The following is a 27161-nucleotide window of genomic DNA, read 5'->3' as shown; positions in this document are numbered from 1 at the left end:
CCGGTACCTGCCGGCTAGCTGGAGGGATAGGGCGAGACTTAAAATGCTGCTAGGGTAACAGTGAGACCGCAGCCAATGGCGGAGAGAGGAAGTGAGCACGCGACCGAGTACCTGCGACACGGGGCGGCACTCATAGCTGTTACTAAGGTAACCGAGCAAGATTGCGGCCAATGAATGAGGGAAGTAAAGAGCGCGTGACTATACCTGCCGAGCCTCTAACGCTGCGGAAAAGAGAAACGAGCAGTGAGGCCCGATACAGTTGGGGGAAACGCAGCAGACCAGATTAACCCTTCCTCTTTGAGTTACATACCGTTCTCTTTTCTGGCGAAAGGGGAGCGAGGGGATATCAATTCTTCCCCCAGGGAACTCGGGCCTCTTCCTGAACACAGCACAGACAGTTGTCGACCTAGGGCACCATGGTTTCCTGGATGATCTCCCGTGTTTTGGTGTAAGTATGGCCTACAATAGCAGCACAAGGATATCCATTGTTCCCTGACCTTAGTTTCAACCTTCCTTTTTAGAGTTTTGAGGGGCTGGTGTGGTTCTCACTTAAGTGGGCACTTCTAGGACTTTGCTGAACTTTACTTCCGGGTTGGAGATTTTAAATAAGCCAAAGAGGTGTTGAGGGGATTTGAAAGGGAACGTCTGGTGGCAGCATTGTAGGCTACTAAAGGATAAACCATTGTGACCAAACATGGTCTTAAAGCCCTTTTCAGGAATTAGATAAAGAACAGTAGGAAATCAGAATTAAGATGAGGTGTATGAAGGTAACATTTGGGGATTTTGATTTCTTTAGAGAATGTTTATATAGTAAATATGATTGCATGATTAGAAGGCTGAACTGTTTAGAGTTAGCATTTTCTATTGGTAATGTGCTGGTTGTTTGTCATTGATTAAATAAGTGCCTATTTGTGTATATTTCTCTATCGCGGTCTGTGGCCAAGATGCAAGCCAAACCCAAGGATTGGTCCTGGGACTGGACCTCACCAGTGTAACCATGAGTTGCATTACAAAGGGGTTTAGTAAGATGGTTTGTTCTTATTTTGCAGATGACACTAAGATCTACAGCATAGTATACATTTCTGATGGAGTAGGCATAATGAGAAATTATATAGGAATGCTTAGAGTGCCAATTAAGAATCCAGTGCAAAAACTTGTAGTCTTGAATTATGTGGAAATCCAAGAAAGGATGGGGGTGTCAACGAGATGCTAAGTCTTTGGGGGTGTTTGTATTAGATTTCATGATAGCTAAATAGTGTTGTGATAAGGTATAACAGCCTGAGTGGGAGGCTTGAGCAGTAATTTTTTAAGTTAAGGTTTTTGGTGGTTTAATTTGATAAAGGCTGGTTATGATTGTTCTGGAAGCTGAAAGGAATAGAGAAAACTATTTAAAAACTCTCCAAAAGGGAAGATGAGGCTAATCTTTGTGTTATATAGAAGCATTTATTAACTGACAGTCATGTGAAGCCAATATTTTGACATACCAAAGCATTTGTCAATAGGTGATAGTCACAAAATGTCAGCCTTATAGATGTGTGACTACCAAAGCTTTCAATATCTCTGAACTGATATTTCATTTTTCTCTAGTTATACAAATGACTACACAAAGCTCACATCCCCTAACCCCTTTCCAGTGTAACAGGTGAGTCTTTCTAGACATGTGGGTTGTCTCCCAATGGCTGCAAGTCATCTGCAGAAGGAATCCATTCTAGATTTTTTTTTTCTCTGACTCTCCTTTAATTCACTGAGAGCTCTCCTGTAGTTTTTCCCTTCTGTACACGAGCCTAAAGGAATGTTTCTGTTCTGATCAGAGATTTTCCCAGGGCTACAGGCAGAGGTTCTCAGGGCTCCAGGTGTAACCAGCCTTCTGCTTCCCGTTCAGCTCCCTCTGCCAAAAAAACGCGATGATGCCAGGCCGAGGGAGGCCTCTCTGTATATAGGAGGCAGACACTCAGCATTCCTGCAGGACTGGATGTGCAAACGGTAGGTTTTTCCAAAGCAAGTAGGCAGCATATTCTCAACAGTGGGTGACGTCACTGACGGAGCCCCGCAGCGGACAGCCTCGCAAGCAGACTTGCTTGAAGATCTTTGTAAGAGCTTACGAGTGCTGCACTGTGCATGCGCGAGTGCCCTCCCGCCCGAGTGAGGGCATGCTTCTCCTGTGAGGTACCTCAATTCAACATTTTCCGTGGAGCTGAGAAGTCCTCTTTTCTTCAGCTCTGCAGCCTTCGTTGCCTTCTCTCACCGTGGCTTTTTTTATTTTATTAAGTCGCTGTACTCGTGTTTACATACGGATTCTTTTGTTAAAAAAAACCCATTTAAAACTTATTTCTATTTTTTCTTTTTCTTTCGGCCTAGGCCTGGCCGCTCGCCTCGTTCAATACATTATCAGTTTTCAGCTCTGCCTTCTGGCCTGGCAATGGTTCTTTATACCTTCACCAAGGTGATGGTAGTCATGGCAGCTCACTTGAAGAAGATGGGACTGCAGGTGCACCCGTTCTGGGACGATTAGCTGATCAGAGTCCCTTCGTTGATTGAGGGTCGGTGCAAGTTAGATTGAGTGGTCCAGGTCTTGGAGAGCCTGGGTTGGATTGTGAATTATAGGAAAAGCAATTTGACCCCGATGCAGTCCTTGGAATATCTAGGGACAAGAAATCTGAGAGCAATCTTAGACAAAGCTGTTCGTCTGCATGGGACTATCTCCAGGTCCTGGGGTCAATGGTGGCCTCAATAGATGTGGTCCCTTGGGCAAGGGTGCATATGTGTCCTCTATAGCACGTATTGCTCTCAAGCTAGGCTCTGCAGACGGAAGCATTGCAGACAGCTCTTCCTTGGACTCTGGAGGCCTGGGCCAGCATGACTTGGTGGCTCCTTCCACAGTTCCTCTCCAGGGGCATGCCACTGCAGATTGCGTCTTGGGTAGTTGTGACGACAGATGCCAGTCTCTGCGGATGGGGAGCCTATTGCAACCATCGTCCCATTTAGGGGAGGGTTGGACTCCCTCTCAAAAGAACTGTGGGCCATTCGCTTATCTCTGGTGACATTGCAGACGACGCTGGAGGGCCAAGCGGTCCGAGACTTCTCCAACAATGCAACTGAGATGGCATATGTCAATCTCCAGGGAAGAACCAAGAGTTCTTCTTTAGCTCAGGAAGTCCATCAGCTCTTTCTCTGGGCAAAGCATTATCTCCAGGCCCTTTTTGGCAGCAAATATGGTGGGAGTTAACTGTGCAAGCAGACTTCTTCAGCAGACAGACCTTGGATCTGGGTGAGTGGGCGCTGGCCTCAACAGTGTTTCAAGGCTGATGTTGGCCTAATGGTAATGGTGAAGAACTCGAAAGCAGACTGATTCTTCAATCAAAGATTCGAGCCCAGAAGCAAGGGCCTAGATGCTCTAGTACAGCTGTTTGTTTTTCCTTCCTGGTCCACGATAGGTTGGGTCCTCCACCAGACTGCAAATCATGAAGGAAGAGTCATTCTGGTGGCTCCAGACTGGCTTCACAGATCTGATGCTTCTTCGCATAGGTCACGGCTTTTGGTTGCAGGCTCTTCCAGACCTTTCTCAGGGTCCAGTCGGCATAGAGGATACTGATTCCTTTACTCATTGCTGCGACCAGTTTCAGTGGTACTAGCCTTTCTCCAGGCAGGCCTTGATAAGAGCTTAATTGTGGCTTCTCTTTGGGTCCAAGTTGCTAGGCTCTCTTATTTCAGGGCCCAGGACTATAGTCCTTCGCTTGCGTCTCATCCTGATGTGACCAGATTTCTGAAAGGTGCTCTTCGCATTAGACCTCAAATCAAACTGCCATCCCCCCTTGGTTTTGTCTGGCCTCATCAAAGCTCTGTTTGAGACTTTGCAAGATGCTTTTTTGGACCTGACACTAAAGGCAGTTTTTCTGGTTGCCATTACCTCAGCGAGATGTGTCTCGAAACTCCAGGCTCTGTCTTATAGAGAGCCTTTCCTGAGAATTTCAGAGGTGGGGATCTCTCTCTGCACAGTTCCTTCCTTTCTGCCAAAGGTGGTGTTGGCATTCCATGTTAATCAGGAGGTGCCTTTTCCTGCTTTTCAGCTTATGGGTTCTAAGAAGTAGGACTGCATTTTGAGAAAATTGGATGTCCGCAGAGTTCTGCGTTATCTAGAGGTAACAAATGAGTTTTGCCTCTCTGACCATATTTTGTGCTGACTCATTTGTCTAAGCAGGGCACCCCTGCTTCCAAGGCCACTATTTCCAGATGGATCCATAAGACCATTTTGTCAGCCTACATTCTTTGCGGCAAGCAGTCTCTTATTTCTGTTAAGGAGCATTCTACCAGGAGTATGGCCGCCTCGTGGGCTAAGGTGATCTCCCCCTGAAAAGATTTGTAGAGCAGCTGCTTGGTCCGCTCTGCACATGTTTGTCATATTTTACAGAGTAGATGTGGTGGCAAGACGGAACTCTCTGCTTTTGGTCCTCGGTTTTGAGGGTCAGTGCAGTCAGCCCACCCTAGCTTTTTGAGACTGTTTTTGTAGGCCCACATATCTAGAATGACTCACTTACGTCACTGGAAGAAAAGATTTATGTAATATCTTTTCCAATAGATAGGTGAGTCATTCTAGACTCCAGCCCTGTCCTTCCTGCGCCTGCCTGCTGTCTCATTCTGTTTATGCTTCTCTAAGTTTTTCTTCGAGAGGATGAACAACCTGTCTTTATCTACTAAGTCTATTCCCTTCATTATCTTGAATGTTTCGATCATGTCCCCTCTGTCTCCTCTTTTCAAGGGAGAAGAGGCCCAGTTTCTCTAATCTCTCACTGTACGGCAACTCCTCTAGCCCCTTAACCATTTTAGTCGCTCTTCTATGGACCCTTTCGAGTAATACTGTGTCCTTCATGTACGACGACCAATACTGAACACAGTATTCCAGGTGATTCCCTTCTTAATCATTCCCAGCATTCTGTTCGCCCTTTTCACCGCCGCACATTGCGCGGACAGCTTCATTGACTTGTCAACCAGTACTCCCAAGTCTCTTTCCTGGGGGGGGGTCTCTCCAAGTACTGCACCGGACATCCTGTATTCGTGTATAAGATTTTTGTTACTGACATGCATCACCTTACACTTATCCACGTTAAACCTCATTTGCCATGTCGTGGTCCATTTCTCGAGTGTGTTTGTCCCATTGCAGGTCTTTGCAATCCTCCTGTGTCTTCACTACTCTGAAAACTTCGTATCGTCTGCAAATTTAATCACCTCACTCGTACTAATTTCCAGATCGTTTATTACATTACATTAGGGATTTCTATTCCGCCATTACCTTGCGGTTCAAGGCAGGTTACAAAAGAGTTAAAGAGGGTGTTTTACAAAAAGATTTCTGGTCCTTTATGGGGGAAAAAAGAGTAGAGCAGGTTGATTTGTAGGTTCGGGGGGTTAGAGGGATGAAAGAAGGAAGCTTGAGAGGTTAGGACTTTTCAGGGATTTTTTGAAAAGTATAGTCTTTATTTCTTTTCTGAAAGTTTTGTAATCTGGTGTCGTTATTGGAAGGTTGGCGATTTGGTTGTCTATTTTTGCTGCTTGAGTGGCTAGGACGCCATCATAGTTTTTTCCGTTTAACTTATTTGATTGGTGGGTGTGTGGATGGTTGAGGTGGTTTGGATGAGGCAGTTGTTCAAGTAGGTTGGGCTATCTCCGTTAAAGTTTTAAATAGTAGACCGTAGAATTTGAATAGCATTCTTGCTGGAATTGGAAGCCAGTGAGAGTTGAAGTGTGCCTCTGTGATGTGGTCGTGTTTCCTCAATGAGTAGATGAGTCTTAGAGCTGTGTTTTGAATTGTTTGTAGTTTTGTTATTGTAGCAGGGAGATAGAGGATGTTGCAATAGGCTAGTAGTCCTAGTATTAGTGATTGTACTATGAGCTGAAATTGTGTTTTCTCGAAGAATTTTCTGACTTGCTTAAGTTTCTCATAACTGCAAATGATTTCTGTATTTTATTGATTTGCGGTTGCAGGGTGCAGCATTTGTCTATTGTTATTCCTAGTAGTTTTAGGGTGGGTTGTATGGGGTAGTTAATTGTGTTGATTTCTATATTGATTATGGTTGGAGTTTTGTTATTTTCGAGGAGGATGAATTTTGTTTTGTCTGGGTTCAGTCTCAGTTTGATCTTTCATCCAAGTCGCTACTGTTTCAAGTGTTTGGTGTCCTGCCTTCCTCTCTCAGCTGGATCCTATGGTATGACCTGTTCCTGACTCCCCCAGCTGCCACCTCCCCGCCGCTAAAATTTAAAATCTTTGGACAGCCAACGGCACAACGAAGCCAGCCTCCCGCTGACAGCCTGGAAGTGTTCTTTCTGCAGCGTCCTCCCTATGCAGGAAAAGTAAGTTCTGCAGAAAGGAGAACAAACAAAAACTTCAGACAATGTACACGATGCAGGCAAAAATTTATTATCCCAAAATAAATTGCAGTAATATAAAAACCTTTTTACCAACCAAAGGACCCAACACGGTCTGTGTTTCGGACAAACACCTTCATCAGAGGTCCATGGTAAATAAGGTATAAAGTATACCGCAAAAAATGAAGATAACAACAATTACCTGTATATTAAATCTGCTGAAAGTGCTGCCAAAAATGAAGTCACTCAACATACATTTACAAAGTTTTTATAGGGTGGATGTGGCAGCGAGAGAGGATACCGCCTTGGGGTCTTGGTGTTAAGGGCAGGCCATCTGTCTCATCTTAGACTCAGGAGACTTCTTTGATATGTCACCTGTTGTCAGAACTTGTATGTCCTTTGCACCAGAAGGGAAGATTAGGTACTTACCTCAATCTTCTTTCTGCCCTGTCAGTCTGGAGTTCATGTGCCTGCTGTTTGGACAAACATGTATCTAGAGCTGGATATTTTCTCCTGTCAGTCAGATATGTGCTGAAAGGGGAAAAAAAAATGTAAAGTGGTAAGTGAGACTCTTAAAGCTCCATATGTTTTCATCCTGGTTGCATTTTGATAGGGGGTTGGTTTGTTCCACCTAAGTTGTTTAAAGTGTTTAACCTTGTTAATTATTTCTTGCAGAACAGAAATGTTTTAGTGGGGAGACTCCCCATTTCCCCTCCTTATTTCTGTGCTTTAGTGCTGTTCAATTGCTTTGGTACAAACTGAAGGGGCTCTACAGCAATGAAGAAGGAGGTGGAGTGAAGAATATAAATTTCATCCTTTTGCAATCAACTCACAAGTAAAGGAATATTACCTACTAGTGTTTAAGCCCGTTAGATTAACGGGTGCTAGATGTGAAATGTTAACATTTGAAAAAATTTACATAAAAGTTACCGTGAGAGCTTTAATATCCATTGTATAGTTGTTTTCTTTAAAGTTTTTATATTTTTCCTATTAGTTGTTTTTTTCTTTTTTCTGTCTGTCTCTCTCATTGGGTGCTGTATGTCTGTCTGTCTTTTTTTGCTGTCTGTGTACTTTGCCGCTGTATGTCTGTCTCTTTTCTTTCCGTCTTTCTATTTGTCTGCTGTTTGTCTTTTTTTTTTTTTTGCTGTCTGTCTCCTTGGCCACTTTCTGTTTTTTGTTTTTTTTTGTTTTTGGTCTCTCTCCTTGGACGCTGTATGTCTATCTGTCTTTGTTTTGGTGTCTGTCTTTTTAGCTGCTGTTTTTTCCTGTGTGTTTCATAAGCAGCAGCATCGCAATAAGGACTCCCAGAGCACCCTCACTTCCATAATAGCGTGTGCACCTTCAGACATTTGTTTTTCTAATAGTAGGGTTGCATGGGAGTTGCAAAAACAGTTCTCTTCCAATCACTCGCGGAAAGCCAGAGGGAAAGCTTTTCGGTGTGTAATAATAAATTCCCATTTTCTGGGAGCGGCTCTGGAAGGCAGACGAATCCGATCCTCCACCAGGGCTCAGGTTACCAGCACGGACCCCAGTACTGATTGGGGAAAGGGGGGGACTATGAAAGCGCGGACACTGGACTGTCTGCCTCCGCGTACACCAAATGCCGCGGGAGTCATAATTTCTATTTATTTTAAGGTCTCAAAGGCTCTCTCGTTCTGAGAACTCCCACCAGGGACCAAATGGCAGAGCTGAGCTCATTGCATACTACGCTGCTGCCCAGTAAGAATGGCAACTCCTGGTAAAGGAAAAGACAGGCAGAACAGGGAGTCAAGGACAGCTCCCAGATCAGGTATGATAGCCCTGCAGTAGAATCGGAGAGACAATCTGGGCTCTTTAGAGAAACTCATTGCACGGTCTCGATCTAGGGAGCGGAAAGGAAAAAAAAGGGGAGGGGGGCTCAGGGCGATGAAAGCTGTCTAATATAACTCTTGAGCCCGTCCACGATTTAGGAGAGGGAGAGAGGGAGTGCAGGCTGACCGCCTCTCCTGCTTTTGAACCTGGGCAGAGGCAGAGCCGGGGAGGGAGGGAGTGACATCATCAGCCCAAAGTGAATAAGGTGGGAGAGCAATTTCAAAGCCTCGGGCAGCGGCAGCTCCTTGACTGATCCACGCTTACAACGGCCCCACACTCGCGGTCTGGCTGGCTCCCCCACCAAAGCCCTTCGCGGCGGCAGCCCCTCCCGCATCCGTCCCTGGTCCCAAGCCTCTCCGAAGGCCGACTCCCACGAAAATGCTACCCCTCTGTCCAAAGCCGCGGTGGCAGCCTCTCTCAAGAGGCGCACCAGCGTCGGAAGCCTTGTCTCCCGAGAGAAGCCGCCGCCGCAGCCCCAAACAGAAAAACAACATCTCCATGGGAGCCAGCCCCCAGAGAATCCCCGGACACAGGGCCGGACGCAAGAGGAGCTGCCACCGCGAAAAACCCCAGCAAGGGAGCCAGCGAGACCGCGAGTGCGGGGCCGTTGCAAGCTTGCATGCACACTCTTGCTGGCCACGGACATACGGATCACGGAACACGCCGGTAAGAGTGTGCATGCATGCTTAGCATTTTATTATAGTAGATTGTTAGGACTCGTATGTCCTCTTTCCAGAAAGATTATTGAGGTAAGTACACTTTCCCCTCCGTATTTGCGGTTTTTGTATCTACGGTTTCGATTATTCGCGATTTTATTTAAAAAAAACAACAAAAAACAAATTTCATTTTTCGGGCTATTCTAAGCCCTGTGAGCTCCCTCCCCCACCCCACCTTAAGCCTTACCTGGTGGTCTAGCGGGTTTTCGGGCAAGAGCGATCTTCCCACGCTCCTGCCGCGTGCAGATCGCTTACAGGAAATGGCCTCCTTGAACTCCCGTCTTAATCTCGAGAGATGACGGGAGCTCAAGGCAGCCATTTCCTGTGAGTGATCTGCATGGGGCAGGAGCGTGGGAAGATCACTCCTACCCGAAAACCCGATAGACCACCAGGTAAGGCTTAAAGGGGGGCTTACAGGGCTTAAAATAGCCAGGGGGAAGCGGGGGTTAGGGGCAGAACAAGCCTGAATATTTGTGGTTTTTTAATATTAGTGGGCCGGCTTTGCCACTAACCACCGTGGATACGGAGGGAGAAGTGTACCTGCTTGTTGCAGATTTTCGGATCTCTCTGCATCTTGGGTAGAATCCAACATTTCAGCCATCTTGCTGTAGCTTTCTTCAGGGTATGCTATGATGTCTGCAGTTTCTTTGTAAATAGTAGGTTCACTGATGTGATTGGGAACAGGACAGTACATTGGTCACCAATTTGAATTTTTGAGGGAAAGTCAGTTAGCCTCTTTTTTTCCATAGTGTCTGGTAAGTACCTAATCTTCCCTTCCTGTTTTGGATACTTGTATGTTTCATGAAGGATATATGGTATCTTGGCCTTCAGTGTGCTGTGAATACATACAGTGGGGTGATATGCTGTGTGACATGTTTTCATTTGCAGCTGTCTATTCTACCACTTTTTATTTAAAAAAAAATATTAAATAATATCAGCTCTTTGTGGGGAGGACAGGGGCTCATTCTATTCTCCTGTTGACTTGCTTCTTGTGTGTTCTTTTAGGATGGTTTTTGGTTTATTATATCCCGCCTATGCATCATATAAGGCCATGAAAACAAAGAACGTGCGAGAATATGTGAGTATGGGATATCATTGTGTTTTTTGACCTGTGCTAGATTCAATAACTTTATGGGCATGATTTTTACATGTGTTGTAAAGGTGATCATTCATCAGTTAAAAGGGAAAACATATCAATATCAATGCCTTATCTTGGTAGGCAGGCTGGCAAGTCTTCTATTGGGTTTTCTGTAATGCTTTTCTTGGACAGTACATATAAAAACTAGTGTATTAAGTAGTGGTGAGTGGTATGGAAGCTTTAGGATGGAATTCACCTTAATCCAAATAATGCACTCAATAAGGAATTTTCATTAAGTTTCAAAATATAGGATAAACAAGGGAACAAAATTATAACAGTGATGCAAGCATGAAGTTGTTTTTGATGATGTGGGTAGAAGTTCCCTTTTCTTCATGTTTTAAATGGACCGGAAGAGAACCTCCCTTCTGTTACAGAAGCTCTTATTTCAGGAGTCGGGTGCAAGGAAAAGCTACAGTCTGAACCACTGACATAACCTGTTCTGTAAGGTGTAAGGAGGACTAGCTGTTGGATTTCTGTGCGTATATGTGTGTTAATAGCAGGAAAGGGTGGAGAGCCTGTTTGGTAAATGAATCTCTGAATGAAACTTGTGATACTGGTTTTTCTGGGATGCTGGATTTCAGCCAGATGATGTGATAGAGAGGCTTTGTGCCCTCTGCATGTGGCAGAAAGCAATATAGAGGAGGCTCTGACTCCCAGATAAGTCATCTTCCTCTGTTTCACTGCATGAGGTGTCTATTACTGTACATGTTGTTGCATCTTGAAATTTTCTTAGTCAAATTTTAAATCTGCTCTTAAAACCTTCCTATTATCAATGATACCTATGATATACTCCCTCCCTTACATAGAAGATACAATTCTGCTCCCAATTTAGCTGTTTCCTGGCCTGCAGAAATAAATGTCTGTTAACCCAGCCATTCCTTCCTTTTGTTTTCCCCTTCATTCTTTCTTACCAAAAATTGTAATTCTTCCCCTTCCCTCATCTCTTTACCTATCTGTGTCCTTCTCCACTATAATTTTTTTTCTTATTCCCCTATTGCTCCCAGTTTTAAATGACTTTTTGTAATTTTACACAGACAGTTTGGGAAGTATATCATAAAAACATGATGGCAGATGGCCCATCCAGTCTGCCCATCCGCAGTAACCATTATCTCTTCCTCTTTCTAAGAGATCCCACGTGCCTATCCCATGCTTTCTTGAATTCAGACAGCCTCTTGTCTCCACTAGTGCTGCCCGATTCAGGGAAAAAAAATTGATTCGATTTGATTCAGCCTATTGAATTGGTTATTCGATTCGATTTTCCTGCCCAATTGGGTGGGGTTTTTTTTTTAATTATTATTTTTAAAATATCCTGGTGGGTTTATTTTATAGCCTCTTCACCCCCTTTGCCTTCTCCTAACCACACTGGCGCTGTGGTGTAAACAAAATCAACAAACAAAAATGACTTTCTCTCTTAAATCCTAGCTCACGTTTGCGGCCTAACACCAGCTCTGGCAGGATACACGTTTCAAATCTGACATATTGTCATCACAAAACAGAAAATGAAATTAGTTTTTCTACCTTTTGTTGTCTGATCATTTATTCAAATCTTGTTGGTTCCAGACTCTGGTTGTCTTCTGATAACTTGCTTGCCAGGGTCTCCTTATTTCTTCTTTCTTTGTGCTAACCATCCATCTGCCGTCCCTGTCTTCCCCTTCTGTTTCCCTTCCCTCCCTAGGAGGTCTGGCATCTTTTTCCTTTTTTTTGTCTCCCTCCACAGATCCACCTTTTCTTAACTACCCTTTCATCCAGCCTCTATCCCCCCTTCCCCACCACCCCAGGGTCCATCATCTCTCCCTTTCTGTAACTTTGATCCCTAAATCCCATGGTCCATCATCTCTCTCCCTCTCCTCTAGTTTCAGACCCATTATTTCTTCCCCCCCAAAGCTCGGCATATGCACGTCTCTTTAAACCCCCCCCCCTTCCCTCCCTCCGTATACTGAAGGCCTGTCCCCACCCCTTAAAGGCCTGCATCCCACCCCGAAGGCCTGCATCCCACCCCTGAAGGCCTGCCTGTCCCCCCCCCTTGAAGGCCTGCATCCCACCCCTGAAGGCCTGCCTGTCCCCCCCCCTTGAAGGCCTGCATCCCACCCCTGAAGGCCTGCCTGCATCCCACCCCCGAAGGCCTGCTTGTCCCCCTTGAAGGCCTGCGTCCCCCCATCCTTGAAGGTCTGCATCCCACCCCCGAAGGCCTGCCTGCCTGCCACCCCCAAAGGCCTGCCTGTCCCCCTTTGAAGGCCTGTGTCCTCCCCCCCTTTGAAGGCCTGTGTCCTCCCCCCCCTTTGAAGGCCTGTGTCCTCTCCCCCCCTTTGAAGGCCTGTGTCCTCTCCCCCCCTTTGAAGGCCTGTGTCCTCTCCCCCCCTTTGAAGGCCTGTGTCCTCTCCCCCCCTTTGAAGGCCTGTGTCCTCTCCCCCCCTTTGAAGGCCTGTGTCCTCCTCCCCCCCCTTTGAAGGCCTGTGTCCTCCTCCCCCCCCTTTGAAGGCCTGTGTCCTCCTCCCCCCCCTTTGAAGGCCTGTGTCCTCCCCCCCCTTTGAAGGCCTGTGTCCTCCCCCCCCTTTGAAGGCCTGTGTCCTCCCCCCCCCTTTGAAGGCCTGTGTCCTCCCCCCCCCCTTTGAAGGCCTGTGTCCTCCCCCCCCCTTTGAAGGCCTGTGTCCTCCCCCCCCTTTGAAGGCCTGTGTCCTCCCCCCCCCTTTGAAGGCCTGTGTCCTCCCCCCCCCCTTTGAAGGCCTGTGTCCTCCCCCCCCCTTTGAAGGCCTGTGTCCTCCCCCCCCTTTGAAGGCCTGTGTCCTCCCCCCCCCTTTGAAGGCCTGTGTCCTCCCCCCCCCTTTGAAGGCCTGTGTCCTCCCCCCCCCTTTGAAGGCCTGTGTCCTCCCCCCCCCTTTGAAGGCCTGTGTCCTCCCCCCCCCCTTTGAAGGCCTGTGTCCTCCCCCCCCCCTTTGAAGGCCTGTGTCCTCCCCCCCCCTTTGAAGGCCTGTGTCCTCCCCCCCCCCTTTGAAGGCCTGTGTCCTCCCCCCCCTTTGAAGGCCTGTGTCCTCCCCCCCCCCTTTGAAGGCCTGTGTCCTCCCCCCCCCTTTGAAGGCCTGTGTCCTCCCCCTTCCTTTGAAGGCCTGTGTCCTCCCCCTTCCTTTGAAGGCCTGTGTCCTCCCCCTTCCTTTGAAGGCCTGTGTCCTCCCCCTTCCTTTGAAGGCCTGTGTCCTCCCCCTTCCTTTGAAGGCCTGTGTCCTCCCCCTTCCTTTGAAGGCCTGTGTCCTCCCCCTTCCTTTGAAGGCCTGTGTCCTCCCCCTTCCTTTGAAGGCCTGTGTCCTCCCCCTTCCTTTGAAGGCCTGTGTCCTCCCCCTTCCTTTGAAGGCCTGTGTCCTCCCCCCCTTTGAAGGTTGCCTGCGTGTCCCACCACCCTTGAAGGCTTGCCTGCGTGTCCGTCCCCCCCCTTTGAAGGCTTGTCCTCCGCGTCCGTCCCCCCCCTTTGAAGGCTTGTCCTCCGCACCGGCGTTTACCTTAACGAAGCAGCCTGTAGCAAGATCGTGATGCCAGCGATCTTAAGTTTGCACTGCGTTGGAGCTGTTTCCTCCGCTGCGGTCAGAGGAGGGGCGGGACCGCGGTGGAGGAAACAGCTCCGAAGCAGTGCAAAGATCACTGGCATTACGATCTTGCTGCAGGCTGCTTCGTTAAGGTAAACACCGGTGCGGGGAGGCCAGGGGGGAAACAAGATGCCGGGGGGGGGGGGAACCGGACAGCAGCACTAACCGGTTGAGGCTCCCCCCTCGCCCCCTAAAGCAGGTACGGCAGCGGCCAGCCAGCAAGAGCAGCGCTGCCGCTCCTGCTTTAGGGGGGGAGGGTCAGCCGAATGGGGAAGCCGATTTTTTGTTTTGTTTTAAATCGATTCACAGAAAGTGAATCGGTGAACCGATCCGAATTATGAATCAGGCAGCACTAGTCTCCACCACCTCTTCCGGGAGATTGTTCCACACATCTACCACCCTTTCTGTAAAAAAAAAAAAAAAAAGTATTTCCTTAGACTACTCCTGAGCTTATCACCTCTTATGTTTAAATGTATTTATTGATTTCAGTGTACAAGCAAACATCAGCAGAACCCTTTCAATTATGCACAAAAATTTCCTCCCTACCCCCCCAACTGAGCTTGTCACCTCTTAATCTCATTCTATGCCCTCTCACGCTGGATTGTAATAAACTTGTATTAATAAATGGGGGAGGGGGGTCTCCTTAAGAGATGTCCGTTGGAGAAAATTAGGTTTATGAATTAGTTATTGTTGCATCAGACATTTAGAGGGCAGATTTCAGTGCTTAGTAATGATGGGACCTATTCCCAGTCCTATGACTGGATGGACACTTAAAGCAAACTGGGCTTGCAATGCTTTATTTAGACTGGTTTTAGCTAGTCTAAAAGAAATGTTGTTTTACAGGTAATGCACAAAGACTTTTAGCCACCGCTTTACCATGCACTGAAGCAGTGACTGAAAGTCTAGATGCTAATGAGCTTGCTAGTAGTAAAACAGGCTCATTAGCAATTCCCTCTAATGTTCAAAGAAATAGTGCAGGAAAAACTCCTGGCTAAAGACTGACAGCTCTGAGCTATCGATTAAGGTTCTGTGCTAATTTTCCTGTCAAGTGCCCGAATGTTGATTGGTTCAGGCACTGGCAGGAAAATCAACACTAGTGAAAACAAAAAGGCAACCAAGTCACATCAAGGTTTGTGTGAGGGACGCTCAGGACGCCAAAATTGGCTCACACCTTACAAACCAAAATGGGGAAATATATATAATGGACGATATATAATTGTATATAATACATTATATTATGTTATAGGGTGCTCTCAGGGTGAACCCTCAGTGATAGGAGCGCAACTCCGACACTTCACCTCTGGGTCAAGGCGGTAAGCCTCCACCCACACACCATCATCGAGCACCCCGGGTGTGCTGAAATCAAACAAATCAATCAATCAAAAGTGAATAAATCAAACTCAACACAAACAACCTGAACGACCCCCACACAAACCCTGCCAGCCAGACCCCCCAAGAACGCGCAACAATCAAAAAACCATACAAAAACTATCAAAAAAACATAATACTTATCTGAAGCTATCTCACAGACTGAACAACGCAAACAACCGCGTCACCTGTAGATTCGTTTTAGGTGGCGTGCTCTTCTGTTCGGGCACCCCGCCCTCCAGCCGTCCTCTTCGTTCGTGTTCCGTCGGGGGTCAGGTTCCTGAAGAAGGGCTTCTCCCGAAACCAGCGCGGTTGAACCTTTCCTCTTGGCGCGGTTGTTTGCGTTGTAAATTTAATAAAATATGGGGACCATTGACAAATTATTCTATTGAACAGATATAATAACACATGTATAGAACATATAGAAGGGGTAGGGAGGGAAAACTATTGTAATATTAATATGATATAAAATTCTGATAAAGGGTTTATTTAATTCACATTGTAAGAACATTTAATAATAATTTCAAGTGTTTTTTCATAATTGAATGTATTACATGTATTTCACTTGATGTAAGAATTTAAAAAAAGAATAAAAAATATTTTAAAAAAAAAAAACTCTTGAGTTTCAAAACTCATGGCTATCTCCACTGTTTTCTCTGGAGCATAAGGTAACGCTTTGAGCACAGACATCTAGGAACTATGAAGAAAATGGTTGGAGAGATTACTGTGCAATGGAAGAGATTGGACTAGACACTTAGATTGTAAGAAAATGTGTTAACAATGGATTATTTCTCCCATCTAGGTGCGTTGGATGATGTACTGGATCGTGCTTGCTCTTTTTATGACAATTGAAACCTTCACTGATGTTTTTATTTCATGGTAAGGAATAAGAAAAAGGAGATATGTATTTAGGTATGGGAGGAAGGTTAGGAGGAAGAGAAGGGTAGCTAAGTGAGCCTTTAGATAACAAGTGAGAAAGGAGTGAATGGGCTGTTGGATCAAAAGGAGGGAGGGTGGGGTGGGCAAATGGAATGGACAAACAAAGCAAGTATTCAGTCATGGGGTGGGAGGTATGGAAAATGATCCCTAGGATAACAGAGGAGTAATGGGAGGAGATGAGCAAGCCCTTTGGTCATGAGGGTAGGTAGAAATGGCTAAGCAAGTCTTTGAGACATACTGAGTGGGTGAACAAACATGGACATCAGCATGCTGGCATAGTATAGCTGTACTAGAGAATGACCAGGTGACTTTTACCCGCGGCTAGCTGCGGGTAACCCGCAGGAACGGAGGGGGGAACTGGTTGCCATCAGTACAGCCAGAAGTTACATTGGAAGGAGGGACTCGGCGGCAAGAAGGTTCCAGTCAGAGCAGTCCTGTACACAGAAAGCTTCTCAGAGGCTGGGATGTCCACCCCAGGAGGCACAAAGGAGATGACCCAAGAGTTGCAGGGTATTTTTTTTTTTTTTCTGCCAGTGAGGGTGAGGGGCTGTTGGACTCACGATAGGGAGGAGGCTGCTGCTATACCTGCGAAGGGAGGGGGGAGTTGCTTGGGTTGCTGGACTGACTGCAGCTTAAGGGAAGGAGAAACAGGTGCTGGGTCCAAATGGGTGGAGGGAAGGGGGAGGTGCCAGACCCACACATGGGCATTGAAGGGAGGGGATGGAGGTGTTGGACCTATGGGAAGGGGGCTAGAGTGAAGGGAGAGAGGTGCAGGACCTGCAGGGAAGAAGAGAGAGAAGGAAAGGGAAATAAAAACTGTACCAAAGGGATGAAGGAAGAGTGAGTGAAATACTGAACATACCAGAGGGAGGGAGGAAAGCACATTGGTGTAAGGCAGGGGTGTCCAATGTCGGTCCTCGAGGGCCGCAATCCAGTCGGGTTTTCAGGATTTCCCCAATGAATATGCATTGAAAGCAGTGCATGCACATAGATCTCATGCATATTCATTGGAGAAATCCTGAAAACCCGACTGGATTGCGGCCCTCGAGGACCGACATTGGACACCCCTGGTGTAAGGGAATAAGACGGGGGAGAAGCTGGACACAGGGAGGTGATGGGCATGGATGGGAGCAAAGGAACAGGGACAAAAAGGGGAAAGCTGCATCTGCATGGACACAGGTGTAATGCTAGACATGAGACAGTATATTATCCTCCCCATTGCCCCAGGTACATTAGATAGAATGTGAGCCCATCGGGACAGATAGGGGAAAAATGCTTGAGTACCTGAATGTACACCACTTAGTTATAAGTGGTATATAAATAATAAATATATAAAAATATTGACCTCTGTTAAAACTGTATGAAAATATGTTTTAAATAAACACTCACCAATATTTAGGCTCACATCAGTGTTTGCTGTGCCGCTTATCCATAACAGCCTTTAAGGCATGAATATAGCATGGCTTTAGCCAGAAGAAATATATTGAAAATGACAGGACATATTGTAAAATTAGGTATTTAAATGTTTACTTGCAGTAAATGTAAGCAAGCTTAGAGGACTCGAGTACTGTGGTTTTTTTGTGGGACAAATTCATATGACCTTTCTCTGAAATTTGCAGGTTTCCTTTTTACTATGAGATGAAGATGGCATTTGTTGTTTGGCTCTTGTCTCCATACACCAAAGGAGCTAGTGTGCTCTATAGGAAGTTTATCCACCCTGCTTTATCCCGCAAAGAGAAAGTAAGGATCCTGTTCTATTACTGTGATCTTGGCTCGCATTTTCTTGCCTGCAGCACTACTGTTCTGATGCAGCACTCACATACCCCAGTAATAGCTGAGAACATTTTACCCTGCCTCCTCTTGTACAATCTGTGATATGCATAAACTTATTATGAAATGTTAAAGGAGACATTCATATAGCTCCATTTTTCATGTCTTGTCTTTCAGGAGATTGATGCATACATTGTGCAGGCAAAGGAACGAAGTTATGAGACTATGGTGAATGTTGGGCGAAAAGGTTTAAACATTGCTGCTACTGCTGCAGTTCAGGCAGCTACCAAGGTACTGGAATAGGAATGGGGTTGGAGTTTCACTTGCTAGGAAGCTATTGGTTCTCTATAATTAGTAGTGGGGATAAGTAAAGGTTAGGTGACTAGAAGAGTTTTTGGCATCTGAAAGAAACAGGGATTCTTTATCCTAGTACTTCATTTATAGGCCTTTTCATTTCCTTAATTCCATGAAAGGAGGGTAGGGGTGTGGGGATTTCAAAAGCTGCAGTAGTGTAAACTCAGGGTAGGTCAACTTCATGTCATATTTTGGATTCTTACTGGAAGCTTACATTGAGGGTGAAGAGAATCCCTGAGTAGTGTCCATCTACCCAGTGAAGACTATTTTGTAGTTTACAACGAGGAATGTTCCACCCTAGTCAAACCTTTTGTCCAGGAAAGGTTGCAGCTGCCTGAATAGTATTTGTTCCTGACTTCTGAATTTGGTCCAGCCATGGTCTGACCTGAGGATGGATCCTCCCATAAGTACTTAACCAGCAAGCCTCAGAATTTGGGGCTATAAAGTTCCAGGACTACTTTGAGAATTTCCTCTTGGAGAGAAGAAATCGCACACCCTGTTTAAGATTACCATGTCCACCACCCTACACAGGGTCTCCTGAGAATAAGCATGGCTAAAACATTGTGGCCCTTGACCAGGCAATATGGAAGATCCAGCCAAAAGAGTTCTTAGCATCACTTATTTCCATTGCATAAGACTTTCAAGCTTTTAACCCATCTAGAAGCTGTTAGGACTCATGTAGGGCTGTTCAAGACTTCTTTTCTCTCATACCTGCAGGAAGATCACTATAGCCTTATCCAGGGGGCTATTGGATCCAACACAGGAGGACTCTTATCATGAAGCTACTCCTGTAAACAACATAGATTATTTAAACCAAGTTCTGCTCGGAAAATGCACTGTGCAAGCTCACAGACTTCCAAGGGAAGTTATGTAGAAGCGAAACGTGCCTCCACTGGCTCAATGGCCTCCTAGAGTCTATCCTGCAGTCTCAAAGTACAACCCCAGCATGGACGCTGTTGGTAGTTGTTGGCTTGCTCAGCAGTTGACATTGATAATTTTGCAATCTTTTTTTTTTTTTTTTTTTTAAATCTTTATTCATTTTCAAATATTACAACAAGTGTATAATGTTCAAACAGAAAATAACTTTAACTAATCACTTGACAATCTTACTTAAATTCCTTCAAATATATAAATATAAAAAGAATCCCTACTCACCCATATTAATAGTAACCAATTATCAATAATTATCTTTCACATTCCCACCCCCATATATCTTATCTAATACTAATTTTGCAATCTTTAAAATTAGCCTGCTTTGTATTTAAGGACATCGGATCTACTATGGTCTCGACTGCAACCTTGCTATCAGGACTCCCTATCTTCCCTATTATACTGATCTCTTAAAGATACTTTGTTCTGAACTATGCTCTTGAGCAACTGTCAGCCTTCTCCCAGCTTCTGTGGTGAGAAGTTTTATTTTAAAAGTATATAACCTGCCAAATCACTACTGTAAGTCAAGTTGGGGTACAATCAGACATTCACAATAAATAAAGATATACATAAACTCGGAAGAAACAGATGGAAGGTAGTAAAAGGCTAGCAAAATTAAGCACTTCTAAATAGTCCTATTAAAAAAAGTACCAAAATCACTACTATCATCTGCATTATGCAACACACTTGGAGCATGTTCCATGTTAGTTTCATGCTTTTCTTCTCTCTCAGAGTCAGGGAGCACTGGTTGGACGCTTGCGTAGTTTCAGCATGCAAGACCTCAGAGCAATTCCAGATGATACTCCTATGCATTATGGTGATCCACTGTACACTGACACCCAGGAACTGATAAGACGACCAATAGGTAAGCTGTATGTAGAAATTGTAATACTGGAAAGACTGGGGCCCCTGATTCAACTTTCTAGCAATTTGTTTGACATACTTCCCCCATCCACTTTCCAGTGCAATAGGTGAAACATTCTAGACAGATGGGTAGTGTTCCCTTGGTCACGTGCCATCTACAGAAGGAATACACACTAAAATTTTTCTTTGTGCCTCTGCTATACTTCACTGGGCTCCTTAGCTCTGCTTACAGTTTTACCCTTCTGCCTGCGTGTCAACAGGAGTGTGTATGTTCTGCTCTCCACATTTTATTTTATTTGTTGTGTTTATAATCTCTTTTTAGGGGTTTCTGACGCTCAGAGCGATTATTCAACTCTGCCTGCATTAAAATCACACAGACTTCGGTCTGCAGCTGACAGGCCCATCCCTGGTGGTACCTGTCAACCAGCCTGCATGTTTCTGGAACTCAGGGAGGGACCAAGAGCACTCTTCTGGCTCAGGAAGCTCGCCGCCTTTTTCTGTGGGTGGAACATCACCTCAAGGTGCTATTGGCAGCACGTGTAGCAGGAGTGGACAATGTTCAAGCAGACTCTGGATCTGGGCAAGTGAGCCCTGTCTGCAACAGTGTTTCGAGCCATAGTACAGCACTGGGACCGGCCCTGCTTCGACCTCGTGGCCACGGTGAAGAACAAAAAAGTGGGTCGTTCAGTCGAAAATTCAAGCCCGGAAGCGAGGGTCTCAAAGCTCCTAGTGCAGCTGTGACCTCAGGAGCTTCTCAGGTGTGTCTTCCCCGGCCCATGATAGGCCGAGTTATTCAGTGGATCGCAGTAAATCCAGACTGCATTATTCTGGTGGCTCCAGATTGGCCTCAAAGACTGTGGTACACAGATCTGATGCGTCTTCGAAAGGGTCACGGCCTTCGGCTGAGTGCCCATCCAGACCTGCTTACACATGGTCTGGTCTGCTTGGAGAACCAGAGTTTCTTTGCTCTTATGGCATGGCTCTTGAGCGAGCAGCCTTAGAATACAAAGGTTATTCTGATGTGGTTATTAACATTCTACTCATGTCTAAGAAGTTGTCCATAGTTTCTGCTTATGCTAAGGTGTGGAAGGCTTTCCAACATTGGTGCACTCAGGACTAGATATACCCTTATTCGGCTCTGATCTCAGTGATTCTTCCTTTCTGCAAGCTGAACTTGATAAAGGACTCACTGTAGTATCTCTTAGGGTCCAGGTAGTTGGGCTGTCTTATTTTAGAGCCGGGATCGTTGTTCTTCTTTGGCATCTCATCCAGTTGTTGCTAGATTTCTTTTCTTTTCTTTTTTTTAAATCTTTATTCATTTTCATGTTTTAACATTTTTATTAATTTTTCTATTTTACAACAAGTGTGTCATAAAGATTCATACAATTACCTTAAGTATACACTTGATATCTCCATAACATATTGTATTCATTTTCAGAAATTACAACAAATATAAATATAAAAGAATCCCATCCCTCCCACCCATATATTAATAATTAACACTTATCAATTATTGTCATTCATATTCCCACCCCCCCTTTATCTTAACCAATACTGAGGTGTTTAAGATGTCTGATCATTAGAATAAATAATCAATGGCCCCCAAATCTTTTTAAACTTATTATAATTACCTTGTTGCATAGCAAGCACCCTTTCCATTTTATAAATATGGCATACTGAATTCCACCAGAAAGTATAATTTAGTTTAGTATAATCTTTCCAATTTCCTGTAATCTGCTAGATTTCTAAAGGGAGCTCTTTGCATCAGACTAACATAGTAACATAGTAGTAACATAGTAGATGACGGCAGATAAAGACCCGAATGGTCCATCCAGTCTGCCCAACCTGATTCAATTTAAATTTTTTTTTTTTTTTTTTTCTTCTTAGCTATTTCTGGGCGAGAATCCAAAGCTTTACCCGGTACTATGCTTGAGTTCCAACTGCCAAAATCTCTGTTAAGACTTACTCCAGCCCATCTACACCCTCCCAGCCATTGAAGCCCTCCCCAGCCCATCCTCCACCAAACGGCCATATACAGACACAGACCGTGCAAGTCTGCCCAGTAACTGGCCTAGTTCAATATTTAATATTATTTTCTGATTCTAAATCTTCTGTGTTCATCCCACGCTTCTTTGAACTCAGTCACAGTTTTACTCTCCACCACCTCTCTCGGGAGCGCATTCCAGGCATCCACCACCCTCTCCGTAAAGTAGAATTTCCTAACATTGCCCCTGAATCTACCACCCCTCAACCTCAAATTATGTCCTCTGGTTTTACCATTTTCCTTTCTCTGGAAAAGATTTTGTTCTACGTTAATACCCTTTAAGTATTTGAACGTCTGAATCATATCTCCCCTGTCTCTCCTTTCCTCTAGGGTATACATATTCAGGTCTTCCAGTCTCTCCTCATACGTCTTCTGGCGCAAGCCTCCTATCATTTTCGTCGCCCTCCTCTGGACCGCCTCAAGTCTTCTTATGTCTTTCGCCAGATACGGTCTCCAAAACTGAACACAATACTCCAAGTGGGGCCTCACCAATGACCTGTACAGGGGCATCAACACCTTCTTCCTTCTACTGACTACGCCTCTCTTTATACAGCCCAGAATCCTTCTGGCAGCAGCCACTGCCTTATCACACTGTTTTTTCGCCTTTAGATCTTCGGACACTATCACCCCAAGGTCCCTCCCTCCGTCCGTGCATATCAGCTTCTCTCCTCCCAGCATATACGGTTCCTTCCTATTATTAATCCCCAAATGCATTACTCTGCATTTCTTTGCATTGAATTTTAGTTGCCAGGCATTAGACCATTCCTCTAACTTTTGCAGATCCTTTTTCATATTATCCACTCCCTCTTCGGTGTCTACTCTGTTACAAATCTTGGTATCATCTGCAAAAAGGCACACTTTTCCTTCTAGCCCTTCAGCCAGTCAAGCAGCTGTTCCCTTCCTGGGACCTCAACCTGATGCTGTCTAGCCTCACCAAGGCTCCCTTTGAGCCCCTTCGGGATGCTTCCCTCTTGGATTTGACGCTCAAGACCGTGTTTCTAGTCGCTATTACCTCAGCGCGGTGGGTCTCGAAACTCCAGGCTCTTTCTTGTAGGGAACCGTTCTACGCATCTCAGAGACAAGGATTTCCCTGCAGGCAGTTCCTTCCTTCCTGCTGAAGGTGGTTTTGGCTTTCCATGTTAATCAGGAGGTGAGTTTGCCTGCTTTTCAGCCTACTAGTTCCAAGACACAAGATTGCCTCTTCGCTAATCTGGATGTCACTAACGAATTTCGTCTCTGACCATCTGTTTGTGCTGACTCATTCTGTTTAGCGGGCTGTTCCTGCTTCCAAGGCATGATTTCCATATGGATCCATAGGACCATTTTGTCAGCCTATATTCTTTCTAGGAAGAGTCTCCCGTTTCCTTCAAGGTTCATTCTACCAGGAGTGTGGCTTCTTTGTGGCAACGTGGTCTTCTTTACATGTTTTGTCAATTTTTACAGAGTGGATGTGGCAGCGAGACAGGACTCTTTTGGGTCCTTGGTCTTACGGGCCAGTACAACAAGCCTAGCTTTTTGGGGACCTCTTTTGTATGTCCCATGTGTCTAGAATGTCTCACCTGTTGCATTTGAAGAAAAAGAGATTATGTACTTACCCTGGTAAGCTCTTTTCCAGTAGATAGAGCGGGAGTCTAGAATGTGCCTGTGTACTGTCTCAATCTGTTTATGCTTCTTCAAGTTGTTTCTTGGATGCCTATCAGCCCTTGGGGGCTGGGAAGAATACTGTATAAATGTTACTTTTTGCTGCAGAAGTAGTTTCCAAGCTCCTTTGAGGCTTTTGTGGGCTGTTTGCAGTTGATGTTCTAATGTTACTTCTTGAGCAGAATGGTTGTTGGTGAATTTTATTGCCATGGGTGTCTACTTCACATTGATTTGTTGGCTCTTAGTGCTTGGGTACTAACTGTAGGTGGAGCTAAGGAGCCCAGTGAAGTATAGCAGAGTCGCAAAGAAAAAATCCAGAGTGGATTCCTTCTGCAGATGACACGTGGCCATGGGAACATTACCCATCTGTCTAGAATGTCTCGCCTATCTAATAGAAAAGAGGTTATCAGGGTAAGTACATAATCTCTTTTTACACTTTCAGCTTACAGAGATTCTAGTATTATCCAGCAGTCTGGACACGAGAGTGATTCTACAGAGGAGCGTTGGTCTGACTCTGAAATTGTAGAAAGCAGGAGCTCAGTTCGTGCCAAGGAGTCACAGCCTTCCAAATCGCTGTACAGGAGCCAGAGCCTGCGGACACCAAGAAGAAAGCCACAGGCTAAAGAGGTGAGGACACATGATTCTATTACACTGTAGAGAGATGATAGATATTTCTGTCTTGGCCAGCTGTTCACGGCTGAGTGAGGGGAGAAAATGCCACCAGTCACACTCGTGCAGGAGCTGGAATCTCAAGTGCTCCATGTTCATGAAGCTCTTAAAATTCTTCTAATCTTTATTTACATCCTTCCTTCCAATTCAAAGAATTCCTTAGAGTGGCTTACAATAGGTACAATACAATTCATAAAATACAACTCGAAACTAAATAGTTTAGCTTTGAAGTAGAAGGGGACAGAAATGTAGAATGGTGGTGCTAGTATTCTACTCCCATTGCTGCTAATCTCTTTTCCTTATCCCCATACATGCTGCCATCCTGTATGCTCATAACTGGGCAGATGTCAGCTGTGCGTTTAGGAACAAGTAGGGTTACCAGACATCTGCAAAAATCCAGACGTGTCCTCTTTTTAGAGGACTGTCCAGGTGCCTGGACGGACTTTCCAAAACCCGGCAGTTTGTCCAGGTTTTGGAAAGCCCCAATGTGCTCTAGCCACTTCTGGAAGTCATCTGAGCATGCACGAATGACACTTCCATGCATGCTCCAGGCCCTTTAGATGCGGCCTGAGCTCATCGAGGAAGGAGAAAGAGGCCTTGCGGGGTTGGGGGTGGAGAGTGGGCAGAATAGGGCTGGAGGTGGTACAGAGCGGGGCCATGTATCCAGGGTTTTGAGGCCCAAAATATGGTTACCCTAGGAACAAGGAATATGTCTGTAGCATGGTTTGTCCTGTAGGTAAAAATGAGCTTTATTCTCAAGGTCCCCTTCCTCATAACACACAAATAATTAATTTGTATTTCTTATGAAAAACTTAAGAATGAACAGGAAGCAAGTGTCATTTCTCTTCATTTGGTCTGTTCCAGAATTCTTCCAGAACTGGAAAAGGGCGTGTCAAGCGGAAGGTCGTTCAGTCAGAACCAGAAAATTAGTGCTGTGTGAAGAGGAAGAAAGAACTGATCTAAGGATCCTAGAAATGTGAAGAGCCCATCAGGCGATCCCAGCTGTTGCTTTTCATTTTTAAGCTGATTGCTGTATTGTACATATTCCAGTTCCAGTATAGGCTGGTTTTTATTCATCTGCAAATGAGCAGGTGCTGTGACTAGGTCTGACATTGGATTTTGGGCTCTCTGAGGAGGGGAGATGGGTTTGACATCTTACCCTGAGATCTGTAGGAGGGGGAACTGTGATATCAAACTCTGCGATTTGTTGGTAATGGGGAGGTTGTTACACCAAACTATGAAATCTCTATTGGAGGTTTGTGGAAATACTCTGTGGGTAATGGATCATGGAATATCTGCTAATGCTGTAATTAGATGCTTGTGAAAGTGGTCATATATCAACTGGTGCTAAATTATGTAGCATGTTCCTTTGTGGAAAAAGTGTGGTATTAATCATCAGGCTCATCATGTTCTACCACACTCTTTCCTAGTCTATATAACAAATAGGGGGTTCTTTCTGGATTCCCTAGAAATGTTATTGAAAACATCATGCTTTAATAGGAATGGATCAGCCTTTGAAAGGGCTCTTAACTGTAAAGCAGGGAGTAAGGGAAATGTGGTGCTCCTGGTACAGCTCATGACTCTTTAACAACTGTCTTGTTACTGGAAAAGGAGTGTTGCTCCCAGTGTCATAGTGCTCCTTAGAAGGGACTTAACCTTTGCACACCCATAGTTTTACATGGGCATGCATCTGCTCTTCCTGTGCTTGCAGCTGGTCTGTAAAGCCTCGGTGATAAAATAATGTGCTGAAAAGGGAGCAAAGTGTATACTGTATATGTGCACTAACCCCTCCAAGGCATCTTTTGTACATGTGCATTCATGTCCCACAGATTGGCAGTGTTGTCAAGTGTTCTGCTGCTTTCTGAACAAGTGTAAACTTGAAATGGACTACTCAGAATTAAAATGTTCAATTTTTGTTTTTCATACTTTCTCTACCCCCCCTTATCATCTGACTTCTTACCACCACTTCATTTTCACATGTTTGGGAAGGTTTCAAAAAATCAACTCAAACCCTTTTCAGCAGGTTGGATGAAGGCTGAGTGAGAGGAGCGTGGAAGTGGCAGGCAAGTTAGAACTCTTGTCACTAGTTTGGCTGAGTTTAATTGCTGCTTTCTCTTCCATAGTGTCTACCAAAGTTCTCTTGATACAAGATTTTGATAAGTAAAGGGTGTTGTATGTTGTCTTTTTTATTTTTATTTTTTTGTTGTTGTTGTTTTAATTTTAGCTTTTTGGTTTTTTTAATACCACATGTCGATAGGATCTGTGCTGCTTTGAAGTTTGTGAATGCTACATGGGTTGCTTCTGTTATATGTATCGATTGGGGTTGTGGGAGCCCAGAGCAACCACATGTTATGAAGGGGAGTTTTTATTCTACCAAGCAGGGCTGAATTGGGTACACAATGGGGTGATTTGTCTGGTACTAGAACAAGTTAGATCTCCTTCCCAGAGCTCTGAATTCTCTTAAGCTTCTGAGTAGTCAAGACCATTCTGGACATGTTCTCCTCTGTATTGGGTTTTGGTTTTCTTTCATTTTTGTTTCACTTCTCTGATGAATGGATGTGAAAATAAAATTTTCTCAGAATTCTTGAATTGATTTCTTTTTTGATTTATAAGTGACATTATCTCCATTGTAGAGCCATAATTCAAAACAGACCACCATTTTAACCCCACCTGAGAGATGGTAGGAAAATTGCTATCAGTAGTGCATACAAGCTGGGTGTTCTCTTTTCTTGTCATGCCAGACTAGTCCAGACTAATGTGTTATGTTCATCTACGAGCAGATGGAGACAGAGGAAAAAATAGTTCTTGTGATTCATCCCTTAAGGGCATCACATAGCTTAGAATGCTCATTATTTTCTCAGTCTCCAAGTGGGTGATTGATGCTGGGTTCAGCTCCTCTGTGGTGCTTTTCATACAGCTCTTGACCCAGTTCCAGCTGAGTGTCA

At 45.0% G+C, this 27161-nt stretch overlaps 1 protein-coding gene across 2 annotated transcripts; it reads left to right on the top strand.

Moving 5' to 3' along the window:
• The first annotated feature begins 6 nt into the window (after positions 1–6).
• On the top strand, positions 7–26805 carry REEP4 (receptor accessory protein 4). 2 transcript variants are annotated; one of them, XM_033949079.1, is made up of 8 exons: positions 7–147; positions 9930–10002; positions 15808–15884; positions 17564–17684; positions 17892–18005; positions 19731–19863; positions 23990–24174; positions 25081–26805. In XM_033949079.1, the coding sequence occupies exons 2-8, from the start codon at positions 9931–9933 to the stop codon at positions 25144–25146; spliced, it is 768 nt and encodes a 255-aa protein (XP_033804970.1). In that variant the 5' UTR covers positions 7–147; position 9930; the 3' UTR covers positions 25147–26805. The 2 variants fall into 2 exon arrangements, with proteins under 2 accessions (XP_033804970.1, XP_033804969.1); XM_033949078.1 differs by lacking the exon at positions 7–147 and adding an exon at positions 155–448.
• The last annotated feature ends 356 nt before the right edge of the window (positions 26806–27161 follow it).

This window comes from Geotrypetes seraphini, chromosome 6, assembly GCF_902459505.1.
Source record: "Geotrypetes seraphini chromosome 6, aGeoSer1.1, whole genome shotgun sequence".
Classification (NCBI taxonomy): Eukaryota; Metazoa; Chordata; class Amphibia; order Gymnophiona; family Dermophiidae; genus Geotrypetes; species Geotrypetes seraphini.
Note: the sequence above shows the minus strand (reverse complement) of the source record. Positions and strands in the feature narration are given on the sequence as shown.

Bases quoted from the DNA above. Each gene is read 5' to 3' on its own strand.
- REEP4 (XM_033949078.1), top strand. From the start codon at position 417: ATGGTTTCCTGGATGATCTCCCGTGTTTTGGT. The intron at 19,864-23,989 runs GTAAGCTGTATG...TTACACTTTCAG, and splicing joins ACTGATAAGACGACCAATAG to CTTACAGAGATTCTAGTATT. The intron at 24,175-25,080 runs GTGAGGACACAT...GGTCTGTTCCAG, and splicing joins GAAAGCCACAGGCTAAAGAG to AATTCTTCCAGAACTGGAAA.